This window comes from Notolepis coatsorum (assembly GCF_963971535.1).
Source record: "Notolepis coatsorum genome assembly, chromosome: 4".
NCBI classification, from domain to species: Eukaryota; Metazoa; Chordata; class Actinopteri; order Aulopiformes; family Paralepididae; genus Notolepis; species Notolepis coatsorum.
In genome coordinates, this window is record NC_140168.1 from 141151272 (window position 1) to 141171130 (window position 19859).

General features: G+C 44.5%; 1 protein-coding gene across 2 annotated transcripts in view; it reads right to left on the reverse strand.

The window, feature by feature from the left end:
• Window positions 1-2799: 2799 nt before the first annotated feature.
• Window positions 2800-19859, reverse strand: part of dvl2 (dishevelled segment polarity protein 2) — a 135804-nt gene continuing 118744 nt past the window's right edge. For both annotated transcript variants that reach the window (XM_084312303.1, XM_084312302.1), the window contains exons 13-15: window positions 18439-18615; window positions 17455-17679; window positions 2800-5855 (exon numbers count right to left, since the gene is read on the reverse strand). In XM_084312303.1, the coding sequence (XP_084168429.1) occupies window positions 5266-5855; window positions 17455-17679; window positions 18439-18615 (992 nt within the window). In that variant the 3' untranslated portion in view covers window positions 2800-5265. The remainder of the gene's footprint in view (window positions 5856-17454; window positions 17680-18438; window positions 18616-19859) is intronic.

The following is a 19859-nucleotide window of genomic DNA, read 5'->3' on the forward strand; positions in this document are numbered from 1 at the left end:
TCCAGCAAGGGAGACAACATCATTACAACATATGCATTTTTAGATCCAGGCAGCACTGACACATTTTGTTCAGAAACCCTAATGAGAAGGCTGAACCTTACAGGAAGGAAAACACAAATCAGCTTACATACCATGGGCCCAAAGGCATCTGTGTCCAGCTACATGCTGACAGACTTGGAGATCTCCAGCCTCACTGGGAAACAGTTCTATGACCTGCCCAAGGTCTACACCCAGAAGAGGATGCCCGTAACCACAAGTAACATCATTAGCAAAGAGGAGTTGGCTAAGTGGCCATACTTAGATGGGGTTGTCCTTCATCGGATTCAAGCTGATGGAGTTATTGATAGGTACCAATGCCTCCAAAATGCTTGAACCTTGGGAAGTTGTGAACAGTCGTGGCAATGGGCCATATGCCATTAAGACCCTATTGGGGTGGGTCATTAATGGTCCCCTTTCAGGCTACAGTGAGCAGCGGAGTGAGAGTGTCTACCCCGCTGCTATTGTTAATAGGATCTCTATAACTAATCTGGAGGACCATGATTTTAATGAAAGGTCATCAGAAGGCAAAGAGGAAATGTCGAGGGATGATATGAAGTTCATGGAAATCATGACTGATTCATGCAAACTTCAGGACGGACATTACACCTTGGAGCTTCCCTTTAAAAGGAAAGAAGTGTCTCTGCCAAACAATCAGTTTGTTGCTAGGCAACGCATCCTTGGACTGAAAAGGAGGTTTGGGAGAGATGAGAAGTTCCACCGAGACAGGATTTCTGCCATCCAAAGAACATCTGATGTCACGCAGTGGAGGTACATTCATACCACTCAGAACCCTGCTGACAAAACTTCAAGGGGAGTTAAGGTGGATGATTTACTGACCAACAGAAGGTGGATTGAGGGCCCTGAGTTTCTTTGGAAACCAGAGGAAGAGTGGCCAGATGGTATCTTGGGAGTACAACAATTTCTGCTGATGACCCTGAGGTCAAAAAGGATCTCAACATCAATGCAGTAATTGTCGATGCACCAAGTGCCACACACCAACTGATCACCTACTTTTCTGACTAGAAAAGGTTGAAGAGGTCAGTTGCTTGGATCCTGAAACTACGAAAGACTCTATTGGAGATGAGTCATAAAAGAAACTGAGTCATGAGGATGCAGACAAAGTGGAACAGGAAACACTGGCTGAGAGAATACTTACCTTTGCTACAGGAGCGGCAGAGGTGGAGTAAGGAGAGACAAAGTCTTGTGCCTGGAGACATTGTATTGATCGCAGACGCTACAGCTCCATGTGGTTCCTGGTTACTTGGAAGAGTCCTGGAGACCTATCCCGACAGGAAAGGACTGGTGCGTTCTGCACGAGTGTAGACCAGTAACTAAACTTTGCTTGCTTCAAGAAGCTGCAATTTAATAGACCAGTAACTAAACTTTGCTTGCTTCAAGTAGCTGCAATTTAAAGCTTCTAATTCAGAGAATTGTTTTTTGAGTTATTTTGTATAAATGTATTGGCTCCATTATGTAAATATTATTTTGAATTGTTCCTGGCCTCCTGCCATTCTCAATTAGGGGCCGGTGTGTTGGAGCCAAAAATCCCTTCTGTTTATTTAGTTTTATTTTAACTCACGGTGCAGAGGTGTGGCATTATCAGTCACCATGGCAACCACCACAGGGGGTGGTTACCCATATATACTGATCAGTGGGTGACAAGCCCCAGGTGCGCAAGGGGAATAGCCAAACAATTTTTGACCGTGTCTTGTCGTGTTCGTGTTGATGTGCCGTATAGGTCGGCGTTCAGTGTAATTAGGAAAAGAGTTTTTTGTATTATATTATTTGGTGGAAAAAAGGTCAATAAATGGATTGGCATATCGAAAATGATACGAGCACTCTGGACATTGAATTCTTCAAGCACGCGTCTAACTCAAGCCAGCCCACTTGCCCCTAGCAGTAGGCTTATAGGTAAAAGGCTCTACAGATACTATGTTTGTTTCTGAAGTGTGTGTGTGTGTGTGTGTGAGAGATATATAGAGAGAGAGGGGGGTGAGAGAGATGAGGAAGGGGCAAGAGAGAAAGAGAGCCGAGTGTGTGAGAGAGAGAGGGGGGTGTGATTACTCAGCCCTTGTGTGTGAATGTAACAAGTTCCTAACGTTTTCTTTCCCCTATTATTTCATGCACTTTATTCATCGTTTTAAATTAATTATAATTTCCTTAAAGTTATTTTGTGCATCACTCTGTTTTGAATTTGATGCAGATTTGCAATGCACGAGGGTCATCCTTTTGTGTTAAATGGCTGCATAAAGCAAGCATTTGTTGACTCATGTTGATAAGAGTATTAAAACTTGGAACTTGAAAAAGTCTGTTTAAGGTAAAAAAAATATATTAAAATGCGATTCATTTGTGATTAATCGCGAGTTAACTATGGACAATCATGCGATTAATCAAGTTAAATATTTTAATCGATTGACAGCACTAATATATATACACACACATTTGTTCTTACAGTATATATATATATATCCACATTTGTCTGTACATACTGTAACTACATAATCCTTTTTACATATCTGTAGATACTATATACATAATCCTTTACCTACTCTTACTAGTTATGCTGTTGGCCAGTATGACGTACTAACATAGTGTCTTCATACCTGTATCACTGTACATATTAATATTACAACTCTGTACACATCCGATTATCACTATTACTCAGTAGTACTAATTTATATATTTTATACCCAGTTTAATCACCTGTACATTGTATATTACTATCGCGAGTACCTCTTCTGAGACAAACATCTACTCGAATGGTGTCAGTATCAAATTTATTCTCAAATACACAAAAACAAAAAGGTGACAATATGAAATCAAACGATGTGACACGGGGTCAGTGCCATATACTTTTTGAAATGCTCACTCTTCATTTAGCACCTTTTTATGGTTCGGTTATACATAATCTATAATATAGTCACTCATACAAAAAAAAGAAATGCGTCAATAATGTGGATTCAGTAACATAAAATATGAAGAAAGGAATTGGGAGACATTTGGATCACAGTTACTTGATAAGAGAACATTGCATGTAATCCCAAAGTACCGGTTTGTTTTTAGTGTCCAGTCTCAACACCCAAGTACCTTTTACTACCCCATAGCTCAACAGAGAATGACCTGGTACTCGTAGAAACAAGTCATCCGACGACTAGGACCAGACAGCGATTTACTAAACACAAGTTCGCCCTGTCTTTTTTCTTTCCATTATTTCTTTTGATTTGTTTTTTTCTTTTCACATTAGAACTAGACTATTGTGTACGGTTGCATTTACAATCGGGAGTATTAGATATATACAAAAAGAAGTTCATTTGGAAAACAAAATATCGGCACACTAACTTATCTAAAAACAATGAGCTATTCTGTGTACCCTCGGGAGTGAATGAAATATTCCTCTAGGAACATGAAATGATAAGGCACTCGTGATACACTCCTGTGAAGCCAACACATCTGAATGGATATGCAAATACATACTTCACAATCCTTCTCTTTCCAATAACTTTTTTTTGTGTACTTGGCGCCCTCTAGTGTAAAAGGTGCTGTATGTGGTATTTTTTTTTTTTAAATAAAGTGTTAAATAGCTCTACATTCTGACAGCAATCACTGATAGTGTTTGGTCAGTAACCTGGGCCTCCGAGTCCCTCTACTCTGCAGTAAACACAAAATGCATTTTCTGGTATCCCGTTCCCACTGTATCCAATCAGAAGATAACTCCACACTGCAAAACTGGTCTGACCAAAATTTGACTTGGTAAGATTTCATGAAATAAGTACAAATATCTAGGGTTCTCTCTTATGATTGGATAAAGTGTGAACAGGATACCAGAACATGTATTTTGTGTTTACTGCAGAGTGGAGGGACTGGGAGACCCATGTTACTGACCAGACACTCTATATCAGTGATGGCTGTCAAAATGTAAAGCTATTCAACACTAATTTAAACAAATAAATATCACTTACAGCATCTTTAAAGTGTGGTCTACATGCTTCCCCCCGTTTGGCAGTTACGAGGTAAAACGTATTATTACCCATTTCTTTGACTCCGAGAGGCCCTGGCTCGACGCCCGTCCATCGTCGTATCGTACGCCATCGGCGGGGATTGAAAAAGCGCAACCCCCCCCCCCCCCCACCCGCCGATTAGTTCGTTCTCTAACTAAAAGATGTACGATGTGTCGGGACAGGGGTGCTATGGGCCGGTTGCGTGGACACGGATTCAACCCAAGTCCATGTTTACATTTTTTTTTCTAAAAAGTTGCTTTCAGTGGGGGATGTTGAGGAGAAATCACTCGTCTCGGACTAGACTCACTCCACGTCTTGTCGAACCGGCCCAGCATGTTATTAAAAAGGCAACGCGTCTGTAACACGCGTCTGTAACACGCATCTCTTTTTCGTAACACATCGTTATGCACTCGGTGAAGGGCAATACATCTTGCGTTGCTTCATCAATTTTTTTTGAACCCTTTCACTACCACACTACAGAAGGTTAACCCTTTCACTACAACCGTCTGTAGTGTAGTAGTGAAAGGGTTAACCTTCTGTAGTGAAAGGGTTAAAGAGTGTCCGGACGTCCTTCTCCCACTGGGCCAGGCTGCTGATGCCAGTGTTCCCCTGGTGGTGGTGCTGGTTGGGGCGGGCAAACATGATGCGTACGACTCGTTCAGTTTGAAAACAGACTGTGTTGAGAGGCACCGCTGAACCAATACAGACGTTACGGAGGAGGGAGGGGGGGGCATCGATTAGCCCGAGAGCTCCTCTTCTTCCGGTCCAGTTCATCGGCTCGTGGGGAGACAAGTTGGGGAAAGTGGCGTATGTGTTTGTGGTCTTAGGTTTGAAGGCATGATTGTTCTCTCTTTACAGTTTAGTTAGAAAAAGGGGGGGGGGGGGGGGGAGCCACAAGACTCCGTATACAAACGTGGAAAAGACCATGTCGTGCTTTTTACTGTGTAAAGAAATAATTGTATAATGTTTTTTTTTCGTTCGATTTTTTTTCTTTCTTTCTTTTTCTTTCTTTCTTTCTTTTAATCTCTCCATGTCGAACCCTGTTCTCACCAAATTTGAAACGAGCGATCCCCAAATCCAATAGGGCCTCGAGTGATCAACAGCTCCTCCAGATAGTCGTCAAAACAAGTGGAGAGGCCACACACACACACACACACACACTGATATCACACAAACGCTCATTCACACAGAGACAGGCGGACTCACACACACACGCGACTCTCTTCCACTACATGACATCCACAAAGAACTCGCTGGGGTTGCCCATGGCCAGGTGGAACGACTGACGCGAGGCGGTCAGCTCCGGGGGCACGGAGCCCAGGTCACGGGTGGGGGGGGCTCCGGGAGGCCCCCCGGGGGTGGAGGAGGGCAGCGGCATCATGGCCGGGTGGAGGGAGGGGCCCGCCATCAGCTGCTGGGGGTGGAGGTGCGGGTGCGCATGCGGGTGGGGCCCCATGACCTGATGCGGGTGCTGGGGCACCATCATCACCATCATGGGGTTGTAGGGCAGCGGGATGCCCGGCGGGTAGGGCGACATGTGGGGCGGCTGTGGGAGGCGGTGGTGGTGCTGCGAGCGCTGCGAGGAGGTGTGGCTGTGCTCGCTGGGCGTGGCCGAGCCGTGGCCGCGCCTCAGGCTGCTGCGGGTGGAGTATTCCGATTCGCTGCCGCTTCCGGAGCGAGAGTCGGCTCCTCCGCCTCCTCCGCCCTCTCCTCCCCCGGCGCCGGAGGGGGACTTCTCTCCTCCCACCGTGCTGCCGGGACCTTTGCTGCTGCGCCGCCTCTCTCCCTCGCTGCGCGTCGAGCCGCTGCTCCGGCTCCCTGGGGACACAAACAGACCTGGGGTCAGAGCGGCTCTAGCAGGCTCCGTCTAAACGGCTCCATCAGGAGAGCTTAAAAGTTGCAACACCTACCTCCATGCCATGCCCAAATCACACCACATACATACTCCAAGTACATATTCCTTACCTAGTCTTACTAGTTATACCACTGGCCAGTATGACTTACTACCATAGTGTCTTTATGCCTGTATCGCTGACTGTACATTATTATACTATAACACTATCTGAATAATGTATGTATAAATCTTTTCCTTGGCATGAAACAGGAAATAGTAATCAAACCATTAGGGACCTGTATAACGCTTCTTTCTCTATTCATTATCTACAACGCCTGTCCAGTCTCCCTGTCTCCCTGTGAGTGGCTGTCCCAGAGTGATGACCGGAGTGTAAGGCTGAGCCCGAACGTTCGAACGTTCGAACGTTCGTTTGTTACGTTGACATTCGGACTTTAATTAATAGGTTTGAACGTTCGGTGAAAAAAAAAAAAAAGCAGGCGCGCGACGTTGAGGCGATGTGAAGCGGCGCGTCCCCCGAGTGCGCTCGGCTCAACCAGTGTGGTCTCTGCCGGGCTGTAGCTGGATACTATTGTCTCAACCAATGCAATAGAACCATTTTGATTGACAGGCGATTCTGCCAATTACGTCACACCGCTTGCACCCGCCTCTGCTGTTACCACCAATCGGCAAGCGTTTATATATTTTTTTACTTCCGGCAATACATTTATCTGCTTGCGAGACCGAGAAGCACAACAGAGTGTGAACAGACTCCGTAGCTCCCCGCTGAGGAAGGATCATTAATAAATGAATGAATGAAGCGCGAGCTTCATGGCGGGAGGTGGTTGCGTTGTAAACAACTCTGGCCGAGGGCGGACGGGCGGCAGGCGTGTTGGGAGCCCGGCGGCACCCCGCCGGTGTCTCTCTGTCGTCCCCCGTTCCTAGGTAGACGGTGGAAGGAGCTGAGGCGCGCGCCTCTCTCCTTCCCGTCGACCAAGAGTGAATACCTGTTATTGAATGTGTAACACTAACTATATAACGCTAATGCCACAAAACGAATGCATTTGTTTATCTAGCCTCTTACGTGACTGCGGTGTGCAAGGGCTATTGTTTATCATAAGTAGGAACTTTATGCAGTACTCAGTAGCTTGTTTATTTTCTTCTGAGTGCTTTGTTTAATTACATGTTTACATGAACAGCCACCACTGTAAACAACATGTTTTTTCACCAATAGATTATGCAATGCCGCCCTCCGTAGGATCTATAATAATAAAAAAAAAAAATTATATAAAATTTTTTTTTTATAAATTTTTTTTTTTATTCAAAAATTTACAAAAAACGAACGTTCGAACGTTCGTTCGGTAACCCTGGCGAACGTTCGAACCCTAAAAACAGGGTTCGGGCTCAGCCTTACCGGAGTGCTGGATGTCCTGTGATGACACCCATCCAGGATGCGACCCTCTCTGCGTGCCCCCCTGTCTCCCTATCTCCGGCTGTCTCGGAGTGTTGGACGTCCCGTGATGACCGGGAGGATACGACCCTCTCTGCGTCACCTCCTGTCTCCCTGTCTTCGGCTGTCTCGGAGTGATGACCGGAGTGTAGAACGTCCCGGGAGGACTACTATCACCAACATCTAAGAAGGGAGATCCCCCCTTGAATGGCCCTTCTAAGGTTTCTCTCCTCCACATTGCCTGTGGTGCTTTTTTCCCTAACCTTCGCGTGGGGTACGTCTGGGAGTGTTGCATTTATTTGTAAAAAAAAAATTTGACCTTATGGTATACTTTTTTTTTTCTTGACTTATTGTGTTGTTTCTTCTTGACTTGTTTAAAGAAGACGCGTCTCGGTTAAGCACTTTGAGCTGCATTCTGTGTATGAAAGGTGCTATATAAAGGGGGCGGAGCTAGGCGATTATGGAGTAGACGTGTTTCACGTGAGCTCCCTTCTACCGTGCGGAATATACGTTTTTCCCCATTAGTCTTTATTTTATTTTTATTTGTTTTTTGTCTGCTCCAGCCAGCAAACTACCACCGGGCCTGGCCGCACCATCGCCCGGTGTCGGGGAGATAAGCGAAGCTGTGCTCTCGGTCATGACCAAGCTCCATGCAGAATCTGAGACACGCTTCGCTGAAACACAAAGGAAAGTGCTGGCGGATTTTTGTGATAACCTTCATCGAGAGATATCAGAGGAAATAAGGTTGGCGGTCGTCCCGTTGATAGACAAGATGGAGTCGCTGCGCGCTGTCTCCTCGGCTAATGCTATCGAACTAGTTGCGCTAACGACGGAGGCCTCATTACAGGGCGAGAAGATGGCGGATCTGGAGCTCTCCCTGCTGGCTAGGCAGGCCGAAGTTGCCAAACTACAGTCGGTAATTGTGGAAATACAGTCCCGGGAGAGACGCTACAACATCAGGATTGTTGGAGTACCGGAGGGCAGCGGGGAAGGCCGTCTCTCTGAGACCATGCCGGAATTGCTGCAAGAAATACTGGGGAATGACGTCCTCCCCTCCCCTCCCGTATGTGAATCGGCCTACAGAGCGGGCAGGACCACTCCTGGAGTGAACAAGGAACCGAGGCCCATCATTGTCAAGCTGAACAGGCTACAGCAGAGAGAACTCATCATGCGGTCGGCTCGTGCCAGAAGGGGTAATCTAAGGCTTGGCGATCACAAAGTGGCCATTTTCGAAGACTTTACACCGGAGGTTCAAGCACAAAGAGGCGAATACAAAGTGGTCCTGTCCAAGCTATGGAAACTAGGCCTGAGGCCCACGCTATTCGCTCCCGCGAAATTATCTGTGTTGGATAAGGTCGATGGTCGGCGTTCATTTTGGTCGTTGGCTAAAGCGAAGGAATATCTCGAGGGGATAGCCGAGACTGTAGCTTGATATCTATGACGGGTGAGTGACTTGGCGATGTGGGCCTGAATACATTGATAGGGCCGACTATTCATGCTGTCATGCCTAGACATGCTAACTGTCCACTGCCCATCCAACTAGCGGGGCTTCCCAATGACTTCTGTTACTTGCTAATGCTGACCTCATGGTCGTACTTGTGTATCGCCTCTTTGGAAGCTAACGAGCTAGCTGAACAATGTACATAACAGACTCTAACGTGCTATCCGGATTCATCACTAGCTTACGCGCTAGCCTCGGGCTAGCTAGCGGGCTGCGTCTAACGTCTGCGCTGAGACATTCGAGACCCGTTAATATTTACGCACTTTGGTTGTTGTTGCTGTTTAAGTGTCATCGGTTCGCACAATTCAACGGTGATCAGGTCCTTAACTAACTTCTTGTATGCTTTTATTTTTATATCCAGGCTGTTTTGAGCTTTGGGCTTCGGTAGGAGAAGATCGGTTGAATATATATATAAACAATATATGATAACAGGTTGTGTCAGGTATTGCTTATTACCATCCCCGGGTTAATGAATGTGTTTAATTCTATTCTTACAAAGGTTATGTCATTCCAGCCGTTGTGCCTGATCAGAGGGGCACTTACAGGTGTGCACTTTGACCATAACCCCACTTTTTTCCCTTTCTTATTATTGTCGTTGTTTAAATGACATCTGTTTGCACAATTTACCTGTGATCTGATCCTGCCTTAGACTATCTGCTGGTATGCTTTAATTTAATTTTGTTTTGAATTTTCCTTTATCCATTTGTGCTATAACATTGCGACGTTGATGCGCAGACTTGGAAGTAGATGGTTGCAGGGTTGATGTTGTGTTATAATAATGGCTATTTTTTCCATTATAGTTATCTCATGTTAGGGCCAAGGCTCACGGTGGTTTTCGTCCGATATCTTTATTGAAACAATATATGATAACAGGTTGTGTCAGGTATTGCTTATTACCATCCCCGGGTTAATGAATGTGTTTAATTCTATTCTTGCATAAGTTATGTCATTCCAACCGTTGTGCCTGTTCAGAGGGGCTGTTACAGGTGTGCACTTTGACCATAACCCCCTTTTTTCCCTTTCTTATTATTGTCGTTGTTTAAATGACATCTGTTTGCACAATTTACCTGTGATCCGATCCTGCCTTGACTATCTGCTGGTATGCTTTAATTTAATTTTGTTTTGAATGTTCCTTTATCCATTTGTGCTATAACATTGCGACGTTGATGCGCAGACTCGGAAATAGATGGTTGCAGGGGTGATGTTGAGTTATTATATAATAATGGCTATATTTTCCATTATGGTAATCTCATGTTAGGGCCAAGGCTCAGGTGGTTTTCGACCGATATCTTTATTGAATTTAATTTTTATTATTATTTGTGTTTATTGGACTAGTGGGGGTTTAATCAGGGGTTTATCTAGAGGGGGGTCGGAGTAGGGAGCGTCTTATTGGATCCATGACTCCAGTGGGAAATGATAGGAAGATGACCATCCTTAGTGGATGGGGCATAGGGAGGGGATTGGAGAGTGGGTATAGGAGGGCTTATAATTAGGGATGTCCCGATCGCCTTTTTTTGCTTCCGATCCGATCCCGATCATATGATTTTAAATATCTATCGATCCGATCGTTTCCGATCCGATCTTTCACATTAGTAATCAATTTTGACGCATTTTTGTCAGAAACTGGCAGAGTGAGACAAGCCCATCTGTTGCCTATAATAGGGCGCGAGAGCGGAGGCTTTTGTTATTACATTCACCCTGAGAAATGTTCTTCTGCTTCATATGAGAAATATTAAAAGTTTCAATATATGTTTGCACATTAGTATACATTCAGTGTTCGACTTACGTAATGGTCCATTCTGGTCTGAAACGATAATCCTGAAAAGTTAGTCTGAAAACTTCGCCTCCAGCCTGCTGCTTCATGAGTTTTTCCTCCACGCGGAATCTCCTCCTTGCAAACATTGCAACTGGCTTGACTTTCTATTTTTAAATGCTTAGTTCCAAACCTCTGACATTAAGTCTAGCTGCTCAAGTCAGTGGATATTAACCGTGTTTCGGGAGCGACGTGTTGTTGTTGTGATGTGGTCGCGACTCGCGTGTAGCGTCTAAATTAAAGGGAATGTTTGTTGCAACGGTGAAAATTAAAGGGGAATGTGTTTGTTGTGGATAATTATTCTGCTCTGTGTGACAATAAATACATGAATGATGATATATTATATGTAATTTAAAACCAAAACTAAGGCCTCCGTATGAGTTTAAGACGTGGACATGGTCATGTTTGTTGAATAAAAAATTTCTTTTTTTGACTGCCGATTTTTATTATTATTTTTTCCCGATCCCCGATACTCTGAAAAGCACGTGATCGACGCCGATTCCGATCACGTGATCGGATCGGGACATCCCTACTTATAATAGGACGGGTGGGTTAGGGTTTAAAGTAGAAGGAGGGGGGGATGTAACTGGGGTGGTATTTTTATGTGTTTTATGTACTGTTGTCTTATATGTGTGTAATTGTTCCTCCTCTGAACTCCTGGGATTGACCGTCTGGGCCCGCCTGGATCAGCGCCTCTGTACTCAGCCTGGCTGCACTGGTATGTTCTCTACGCATTTAGACAAACTCGACCATGGCTAAATTGAATATTCTAATTTGGAACGCAGGAGGTCTTAACGCCCCACACAAGCGTGCCAGTGTCCTTTGGTTATTGAAGAGAAGAAATATTGACATTGCTCTCCTTAGTAAGACGCATTTATTGGTGGGTGATGTGTCAAGGCTAGCAAATCGACAATATCACGTTATCTCCTCATCCTCAGCCGATGATAAGACGAAAGGAGTCGTCATAGTTACAAGACGTAACCTTGATATCAAAGTCCTGGATGTGTGGTCGGACACAGAGGGAAGGATTACTATAGCAAAAGTTGAGTTCTCTCATAGGAAGATGGCAATAATAGCATTGTATGCCCCTAACACATTTGATTCAGCGTTCTATAATACAATCACGAAGAATATGTTGGAACTTACTGGATACGCTCTCATTGTGGGTGGCGATTTTAATGCGTGCTGGGATGCGGAGATGGATAGGTCCGGGTCCTCTGAAACGAGCGACCAAAAACGGTCCTCTAAGGCCCTCAGGATGTGGGCCCAGGACACTGGGCTCGCAGACCTATGGCGCTTATCCAATCCCACCCTCAAGGATTACTCTCACCTGTCTGCCAGACACAAAACCTTCTCTCGAATAGACTATGCATTCACATCCCCTAATTTGTTTGATAGTTTCGACGTCTCATTGGTTCCCCTGGCTCTCTCGGACCACAAGGGGATTTTCCTTGTGGCAACCTTTGGCAGGCTCTCCACGAGAGCTCCCAGGTGGCGTTTTAACTCAACCTTATTAAAGAACGATGATTTCTGCTCCGAGTTCGGGAGTAAACTAGCTGAATTCTTGCAGATCAATGTTGGCACGGTCAAGGATTTATCAGGAGTCATGTCACACTTTTCTCCTCCAACTTACGTAAATCCTGATCAAAAAAACTAGAAGGACTGGAAACATTATATGCGGATCTATACGCATCTTTGCAAACTAACTATAGTGAACGACTAAACACACAACGTAAGATAGTCAAGAAGGAAATAAACTCCATACTTAAACAACAGTCTGAGTTCTTGATACATAGGACAAGGCAAAATTACTACTTTCACGGCTCCAGGCCTAGCCATCTATTGGCAATGAAAATACGCTCGAATGATCATTTCTCGGATATCCCCTCGATCAAGACGCGACAGGGTACAATCACTACTGATTCGAAAAAGATCAACGACACTTTAAGAGTTTTACTCAGTTATATAGCTCAGAGGTTAATCTCGACGACTCTAAATTTGAATCGTTCATTGGCGGGCTTGAGATACCCCACATTTCTGAGGAAGAGGCTAAGGAACTGGGGAAACCGATCACCCTTATGGAACTAAGGGAGACGATCGCTGAAATGCAGAGGGGTAAGGCACCAGGCTGGGATGGTATTCCACCCGAGGTGTATTTAGCTTTCTGGGACCAACTGGGCCCATTGATGCTCGATATGATCAATTACGCTATCGAACAGGGGGAGTTCTCAAGAGATGTCAACATGGCGCTGATTTCTTTACTCCTCAAGAAGGACAAAGATCCCAATGATTGTGGTAGCTATAGGCCCTTGAGTCTTCTCGGGGCTGATTTAAAAGTGTTTGCCAAGGTGCTGGCCCGCCGCCTGCAGAGATTTATGACGGTATTGGTACACTGCGATCAAACTGGTTTTATCCCGGGGCGCCTGGCTGCAGATAATCTTAGGAGGCTGTTGCATGTAGTCGATAACAGTAAAGACAATACAGCTCCGTCCACTGTTCTGTCTTTGGATGCCATGAAGGCGTTTGACAGACTAGAATGGTCATACCTGTGGAAGGTACTTGAGGTCATGGGTCTGGGAAAGAATTTTATTCATATGATTAAAGTCCTGTATGCCTCGCCGTCGGCAATGATACTGACAGGCAAAAACTGTTCCACACTTTTCCCAGTCTCCAGATCTTCTAGACAGGGTTGTCCTCTGAGCCCGGGACTATTCGCGCTTTCCCTCGAACCATTGGCCCAATTTATTAGGCAATCAGAGGACATCGTCCCCATAATGATCAATAATACACCACACAAAATTGCTCTCTATGCGGATGACCTACTGATTTTTATGGATGACCCTTCCCGGTCGGCCACAAAATTATTGGAAATAATCGACGACTTTGGTAAATTGTCAGGCTTTAAGATTAACTGGAACAAATCAGCCTGCCTACCTCTTAATGAGCTGGCCAAGGCGGTGCGACTACCAGCTGATATCCCCATAGTGGAACATTTTAAATACTTAGGTATAGAGATATTCCCCACGCTGAGTCAAACTACTAAGTACAACTTCACGGGTACTTATGATAAAATACGCCAGGATCTAGACAGATGGTCGTCCCTTCCTAACTCCCTACAAGCCCGAGCTTCCATAATCAAAATGAACGTTCTGCCTAGGATACATTTTGTTAGCTCAATGCTCCCCCTGCCCCCTCCAATAGACCACTGGCGCAAGGTACAATCGATGGTATCTAAATGTATCTGGAATAACAAACGCCCGAGAATCAAAAGAGCTACTACTCAACGTAGGAAACAAGATGGGGGCCTCGCAATCCCTGATTTTAAGCTTTATTTCTGGTCCTTCTCACTGAGACCTCTGATGTGCTGGCTAGACCATGTAGATGCTGTATCTTTGGCGCTCCTTAGAAGCGGCGGCGGTCTCACCGCTAAGATTGCAGGATGTGGTGTACTCCACTGTCTCTATTTCGAAATGCCGGCTGAGGTATGGACCGATCATAACTCACATGATCCAAACGTGGCGTAATGTACAGAGGTCGTGTGGGGTTAAATGCCCATGGCACCTGGACTCTCCAATTTTTAATAACCAGCAATTACTTGTTGGGCACAAGCCGGTTAATATTCCTCAATGGCAGAGGAGGGGAGTTCATACTCTGGAGGATATTTATGATAAGAACGGCCTCCGTGCGTTTCAGGACTTAAGAGAATTTTATGATCTTCCCGGCGAGTCCTTTTTTCTTTACCTTCAACTAAGGTCAGCGCTGAGGACGCATGGCGTGCCGTGGGCTCAAGCTTTGCACCCACACCCCTTCCTCAGGCTCATAGTGGACAGGACGACCTCCAGAGGGTTTGTCTCAGACTTTTATACGCTCTTAATTCAATCCACGTATAAAAATGTATCATTGGATACAATCTGGCGTGTGGATATCCCGGAGTTGGACCCCGAGTTTGACTGGGATGATGTTTGGGCAAATGTGGCATTATCTTCCCGCAACCCCAATCACCAGCAAATTAATTTTAATTATATTCATAGGACCTATCTTACGCCTAGGAAGCTATTTGCTATGGGACTGATAACCGACTCTCGGTGCACTTTGTGCTCTCAAAAGGCCACTGGCACTTATGATATTGGGATTGCCCACCAGTGGCCCGCTTCTGGAGGTCAATAACGGACAAACTTTCAGATCTGTGTGGCTTAACTATCCCATTCACAGCTGTTACGCTACTCTTGAACGATATAACGACACTACCTGCGTCCGTTCAACTAAAAAGGGTTGTCCTAGCAGGTGTCACAGCAGCGAAGAAGCTAATAGCAATGAGATGGAAGGAGCCTGAGAAGCTTACAGTGATTAACTGGTCCCTAACACTATTGGATGTGATTTATCTTGAGATATCCACGGCGCGGGTGATTGGGGTGGGACAGGCAGGTATTGACCTGTGGTTTGCAGCAGCCGAAAAGGTCAGGACCGCCGTGTGCGGCTGAGCGGGGTTGAGGTGCGTGTTCGGGTGAGTCCGGGGGTCTCTTGGGAGGGGGAGGAGGAAATGTTTTGTCTGTCTTGTCTTTTGTCTTGTCCTCTTGAGTTTAGCTGGGGATTTTATGGGGGGGCAGCTATTTAACTATTTCTTCACTGTTTGGTCACTTTTACACGGTCTCTGAGTCTATGGAACACCTCTACAGGTTTTTGTTTTGTCATGAAGGTTCATTGCTCTGTTTTCGGGTCGTGTTCTCAAAAAGTGGTCCTTGGTGAATTGGAGATGTACGTTTTATTAATATAGGGTCACACAGCCGGGAATCGGGGCTGAACACTGGGAAAGACCATTTATTAGATAGTACCCCTTGGATTTAAAATTTAGAAGGTTGAACTCTGTTTTCTTTTCTCTTTGTATGTATAAATTGTTATTCTGTATTATTATTGTTTTTGTTATTTTCTTGTGAAGTTCTATGTATTGTGATTGTGTTTAATGTGTTGTCTTGTTTCATGTGAATAATAAAAAAAAAATGATCAAAAAAAAAGTGCTATATAAATGAAAATTATTATTATTATTACTACAAGTTTTACCCTGAGGGATGATTTACAATGAAGTGCTAAAACCGGAAAAGTAGGATAACGTTAACTTACATTCTTGACGCTAGAACTCCCAAAATAGCATTAGCATAAAAAAAGAAGGTAGGCCAGCTGTAGTTTAAATAGCTTGCATACAACTTTGTCTCGAGGTTCGACAAGTTGATCAACATCCCAAGTATTTCCAAACAGGGCTTTTAGAGCTCACAGTGCAAATCAGTCTTCACGGCGAGTCATGCTCTGAATAGTCTGCCATCATCACGCCATGGTTGTGTTGTTGTTGTTGTTACTACTGGCACGTTCTTCAGCTCAATGGAAGTGACATTGCGTGTCTCCTAGGGCTGTCTTAAATACTTCGATGCTTCGTTCGATGGCATGAGCTTCGAACATTAAAAGGTGTAAAAAAAATTACAAAAAAATTAAAATGTGCCTCCAAAATGCATCTCCAAGGGAATATCCCTTGGAGTTGAGTTGTACACGACGGCGATGCCACACAAAACATTAATAAGGCTATGCCTATGCTGCTATGACTAATGTGTTACCAAGTTGGCTCATTTAATTGTAATCTGCTTTTGTAGGTGCATTGTCTGATATAATTATAAATTATAAATGATAAATTAAATACAATATAATTGTTTGCTTGATAGACAAAGGTTGCAACATAATTATGTAATGTCATGTCGTTGGCTGTGAGAGCAGCCCCACTGCACCCAGGCAGCGCAGCCGAGTGAAACCTTGTCGGCTGCGTCACAGTCACGAAAGGGGCTACTTAATTAATTAATCCAATCCACTTTATTTAGAGTTTACCAAAGTGCTGTACAAGTCCCACAACATAAGATAAAAAAAATTAAAAATTAAAAAATTATTATAATGTTTTTTTTCTCGAAGCTTCGAATTAAAATCGAAGCTCGGCCCCGAAGCCCTAGTGTCTCCCATCAGTCATGCAGCGCATTCAAACCCATGTGAGAAGTCGAGAAGAAGACAGCGCCCCCCCCCCCCCCCCAATCGAGTATTAATTTTACAATAGAGTGTATCTTTATTAAAAAAAAAAAAATTACAAGTCGATTATTAATTTGAATATAGAATATTTGTTGACAATACGTCACCCCCAAGTGGAACATGGAAAGCCACGCTCCGGCAAACTTTCCCCCACTGTATAGAAATTAATCATGACTTCAAAACAGGGATACGTAACAAACCGTGGTTTTTGTGTAACGTTACAAAGTACGCAAAAGTACACATTACCACCACCGACTCCCGGGGCTCTAGTTCAGTCAATCATTTGGCGAAATCTTTGCACAGGGTTAACGTTACACTCCTACCGTACATACATCTGATTAGCATTATTTTTCAGTAGTACTCATTTATATATACACTCCAACTGGATGCCAAACTTCTTTTCGTTGTACTGTACATTTACACTTAGTCATTTATAAAAATAAAGTTTATTATTTAGCTGAAAGCTTTAATCCAAAGAGACTTACAAGTTCTGTATAAACAAGTCAACAGGAAGGGTACAACTCTGGCAGCCAAGAGTAAGTAACATTGTTTGTCAAACAGTGTCCGACTTGAGTGCATATAGGTAGTAATATAGGCATGGTAGATTCCTTAGTAGCAGAGTGCATAATAGTAAAAGACAGTACTGCCTGTATAATGACAATACATTTGAATCTAATCTAATAAGCAACATCAGGCAGACCGCTGTGGTCATAAAGCTTATCCAATCCCTTTCAGAGATGTGATCATAGTCCAAAAACTCACCTTCGCTGTGCTGGCTGCCGGTGCTGCCAGGTGCGTAGCTGTAGCTGGTGAGTTCGTGGTAGGGCGGTGGCTGGCTGGAGTAGGGGTGCGTAGGGTACGGCTGATAGGGGAAGGTGTGCATTAGGGGCCAGGGGGACGCCCCCGGGAGGGGCAGGGGGGCCAGGGTGTCCTGGTCAGAGGCCCCGCTGGAGCCGTCGTTGTCGTTCAGAGATAAGTTGGCCATGTCTGGAAGGAAGACCAGACGGAGAGTTTGAACAACAGTCGGGGGCTGCTATGCCTTTTCCCCCCCAAACAAGCTGAAACAAGCAACATCACTTTGGCAGATAAAGTAATGTGGGTGTGCACCGATCTGACCTTTTCTGTCCCGATACCAATATCAATAACTAGGCTTCATGAACAGTATGGACTATCTTGGACTGTAATCTTTTGGGAGTCATTGGACAATAATTATTGAGATATATTTGTCCCCATTAGGGAGAGTTAATGTGTCAAAAATGCAGCAAAACAAGTCACTTGGCTTTGATTTCTGGCACGTTAAGACTTGTTTCTTTGTATCGAATTTTAGTATTGGGGAAATTCTCCAATAATGATTATTCAATTTGACCAGTATCGTATACTTTTATCTATATATAAAAAAACATTTTAATTAATTAATTGTTGTAATGAAAAGTTCCAGAGTGCCACTTTACACACAGCATAATTAAGATGTTCCCCCTCCGAAACACATCGGCCTACATGCAACTCTCAGTGTGTCACCAGAGAGGTGGGACTGCAGGGGGAAGGAGCAGTGCCAACGACGGACTCTGGCTGTCGCAGGGATTGAACCTGTGGCCACAGTAAGGACAGCCTCCTTAACCACCAGGCCACCCTGCGGTGCAATCTGTTCAGCGAAGGCTCACCTCAGCTTGTTTGGAAAAGTATTTATTTTGTCAAGTAAGTATTTCTTATTTATTTTTGTCCGATCGTCGCGACCGAGGTACTCACAGTTCTCACAGTCGCTGAAGTCTCCGAAGATGTAGTAGCACTGTTCGGAGAATGTGATCTTGTTGACCGTGTGTCGGATGAAGCCGGCCTTCAGCAGGTTGCTGGCGTACTTCCTGGCCTCGCGGCGGTCCTGGAAGCCCTCCAGGTGGTGGTAGAGCCACTCCACCACGTCAGAGCCTGGCGGGGGACAGAGAGAGACAGCTTAGAATATACTACTATACAATTATTTCCCTTACCTCTGAATGTATAGTCTGTGTTCAATAGTCTTATCTGGATTGTTCCCTTTGTTTTGTATACCGGTATATATATATATAAAATTGTATTTAATATTTTCGTTCCATTTCATTAATCTTTTCCTTCCCGTTTCCCTGTTGCTCTTCGAGAGGCCATTTTGTCCTCTCACCAGGCCGTCATTGTAAATAAGAATTTGTTCTTAATTGACCTGCCTGGTTGAATAAAATAGGAACAAGATATTAATAACTTTATTATCCCAGAAGGGAAATTGTAACATTGTTGGCACAATTATACAGCAATGAAATGGCATACAATTTTTATGTGGATAAACAAAATTTATATTATAAAAAAAAAAAAAAAAAAAAAAAAAACTACTATATGACAGAGTATAAATACAGGTTTCAACAAGTTAAATGCAAGACTTTTCTTTTTCTCCCCATTTTCTATTTTTCTCCCATCCCAATTTCGTATTTCCAATTCTTCCCTCCCCTGTCTTGAACGTTGCTAGACTATGCCTCCCACTGGTCGGCTGTAGTGAGGATAGAAGCCTTGCATCACGTGTCCCCTACGGTACACGAAGAGGCAGCCTGTCGCATCTTTTCACCGCAGCAGCTCGAACTCTGTGGCGAGGAGTAACACGTGGGAGGCTCACGCTGCCCCCAATACTTCCTGTTTCCGCCGCACCGGCGTCACCCAACAGACATGTAGGAGTCGCTGTCCACAACGTCCAATCCCCACCCACCGGCTTTCCCACCCTCTAACACTGCCAATTGTGTTAGTATGATGGCCGGCCAAGCCGGTAGCAACGCAGAGAGCTGGGCTCGATACCAGCATCGCCTGCATTAGTGGCAAGCGCCTTGCCCACTGCGCCACTCAGCCGCCAATTTAAGACTTTTCTTAATACCACTTACTGTAATTAAAAAAACTATTTCACGACCATACTAGCAAAAACTAAACGCATAGCGACACTGAACTGGTGGCCAATTTAAATTATTGCGCGTTCCATACAAGCTCTCACCAGATGCACCACGCTCCCGGTAGCCACGCAAAATACAACGACTTGAATACAAAAACATTTCATATATTTAATATAATTGAATCTCCCGACGGGCTGCCTTCGCCATCTGTGAGTGAATGTGTGAGTGAATGGGTGAATGTGGGGCATAAGTTGTAAAGCTCTTTGGATA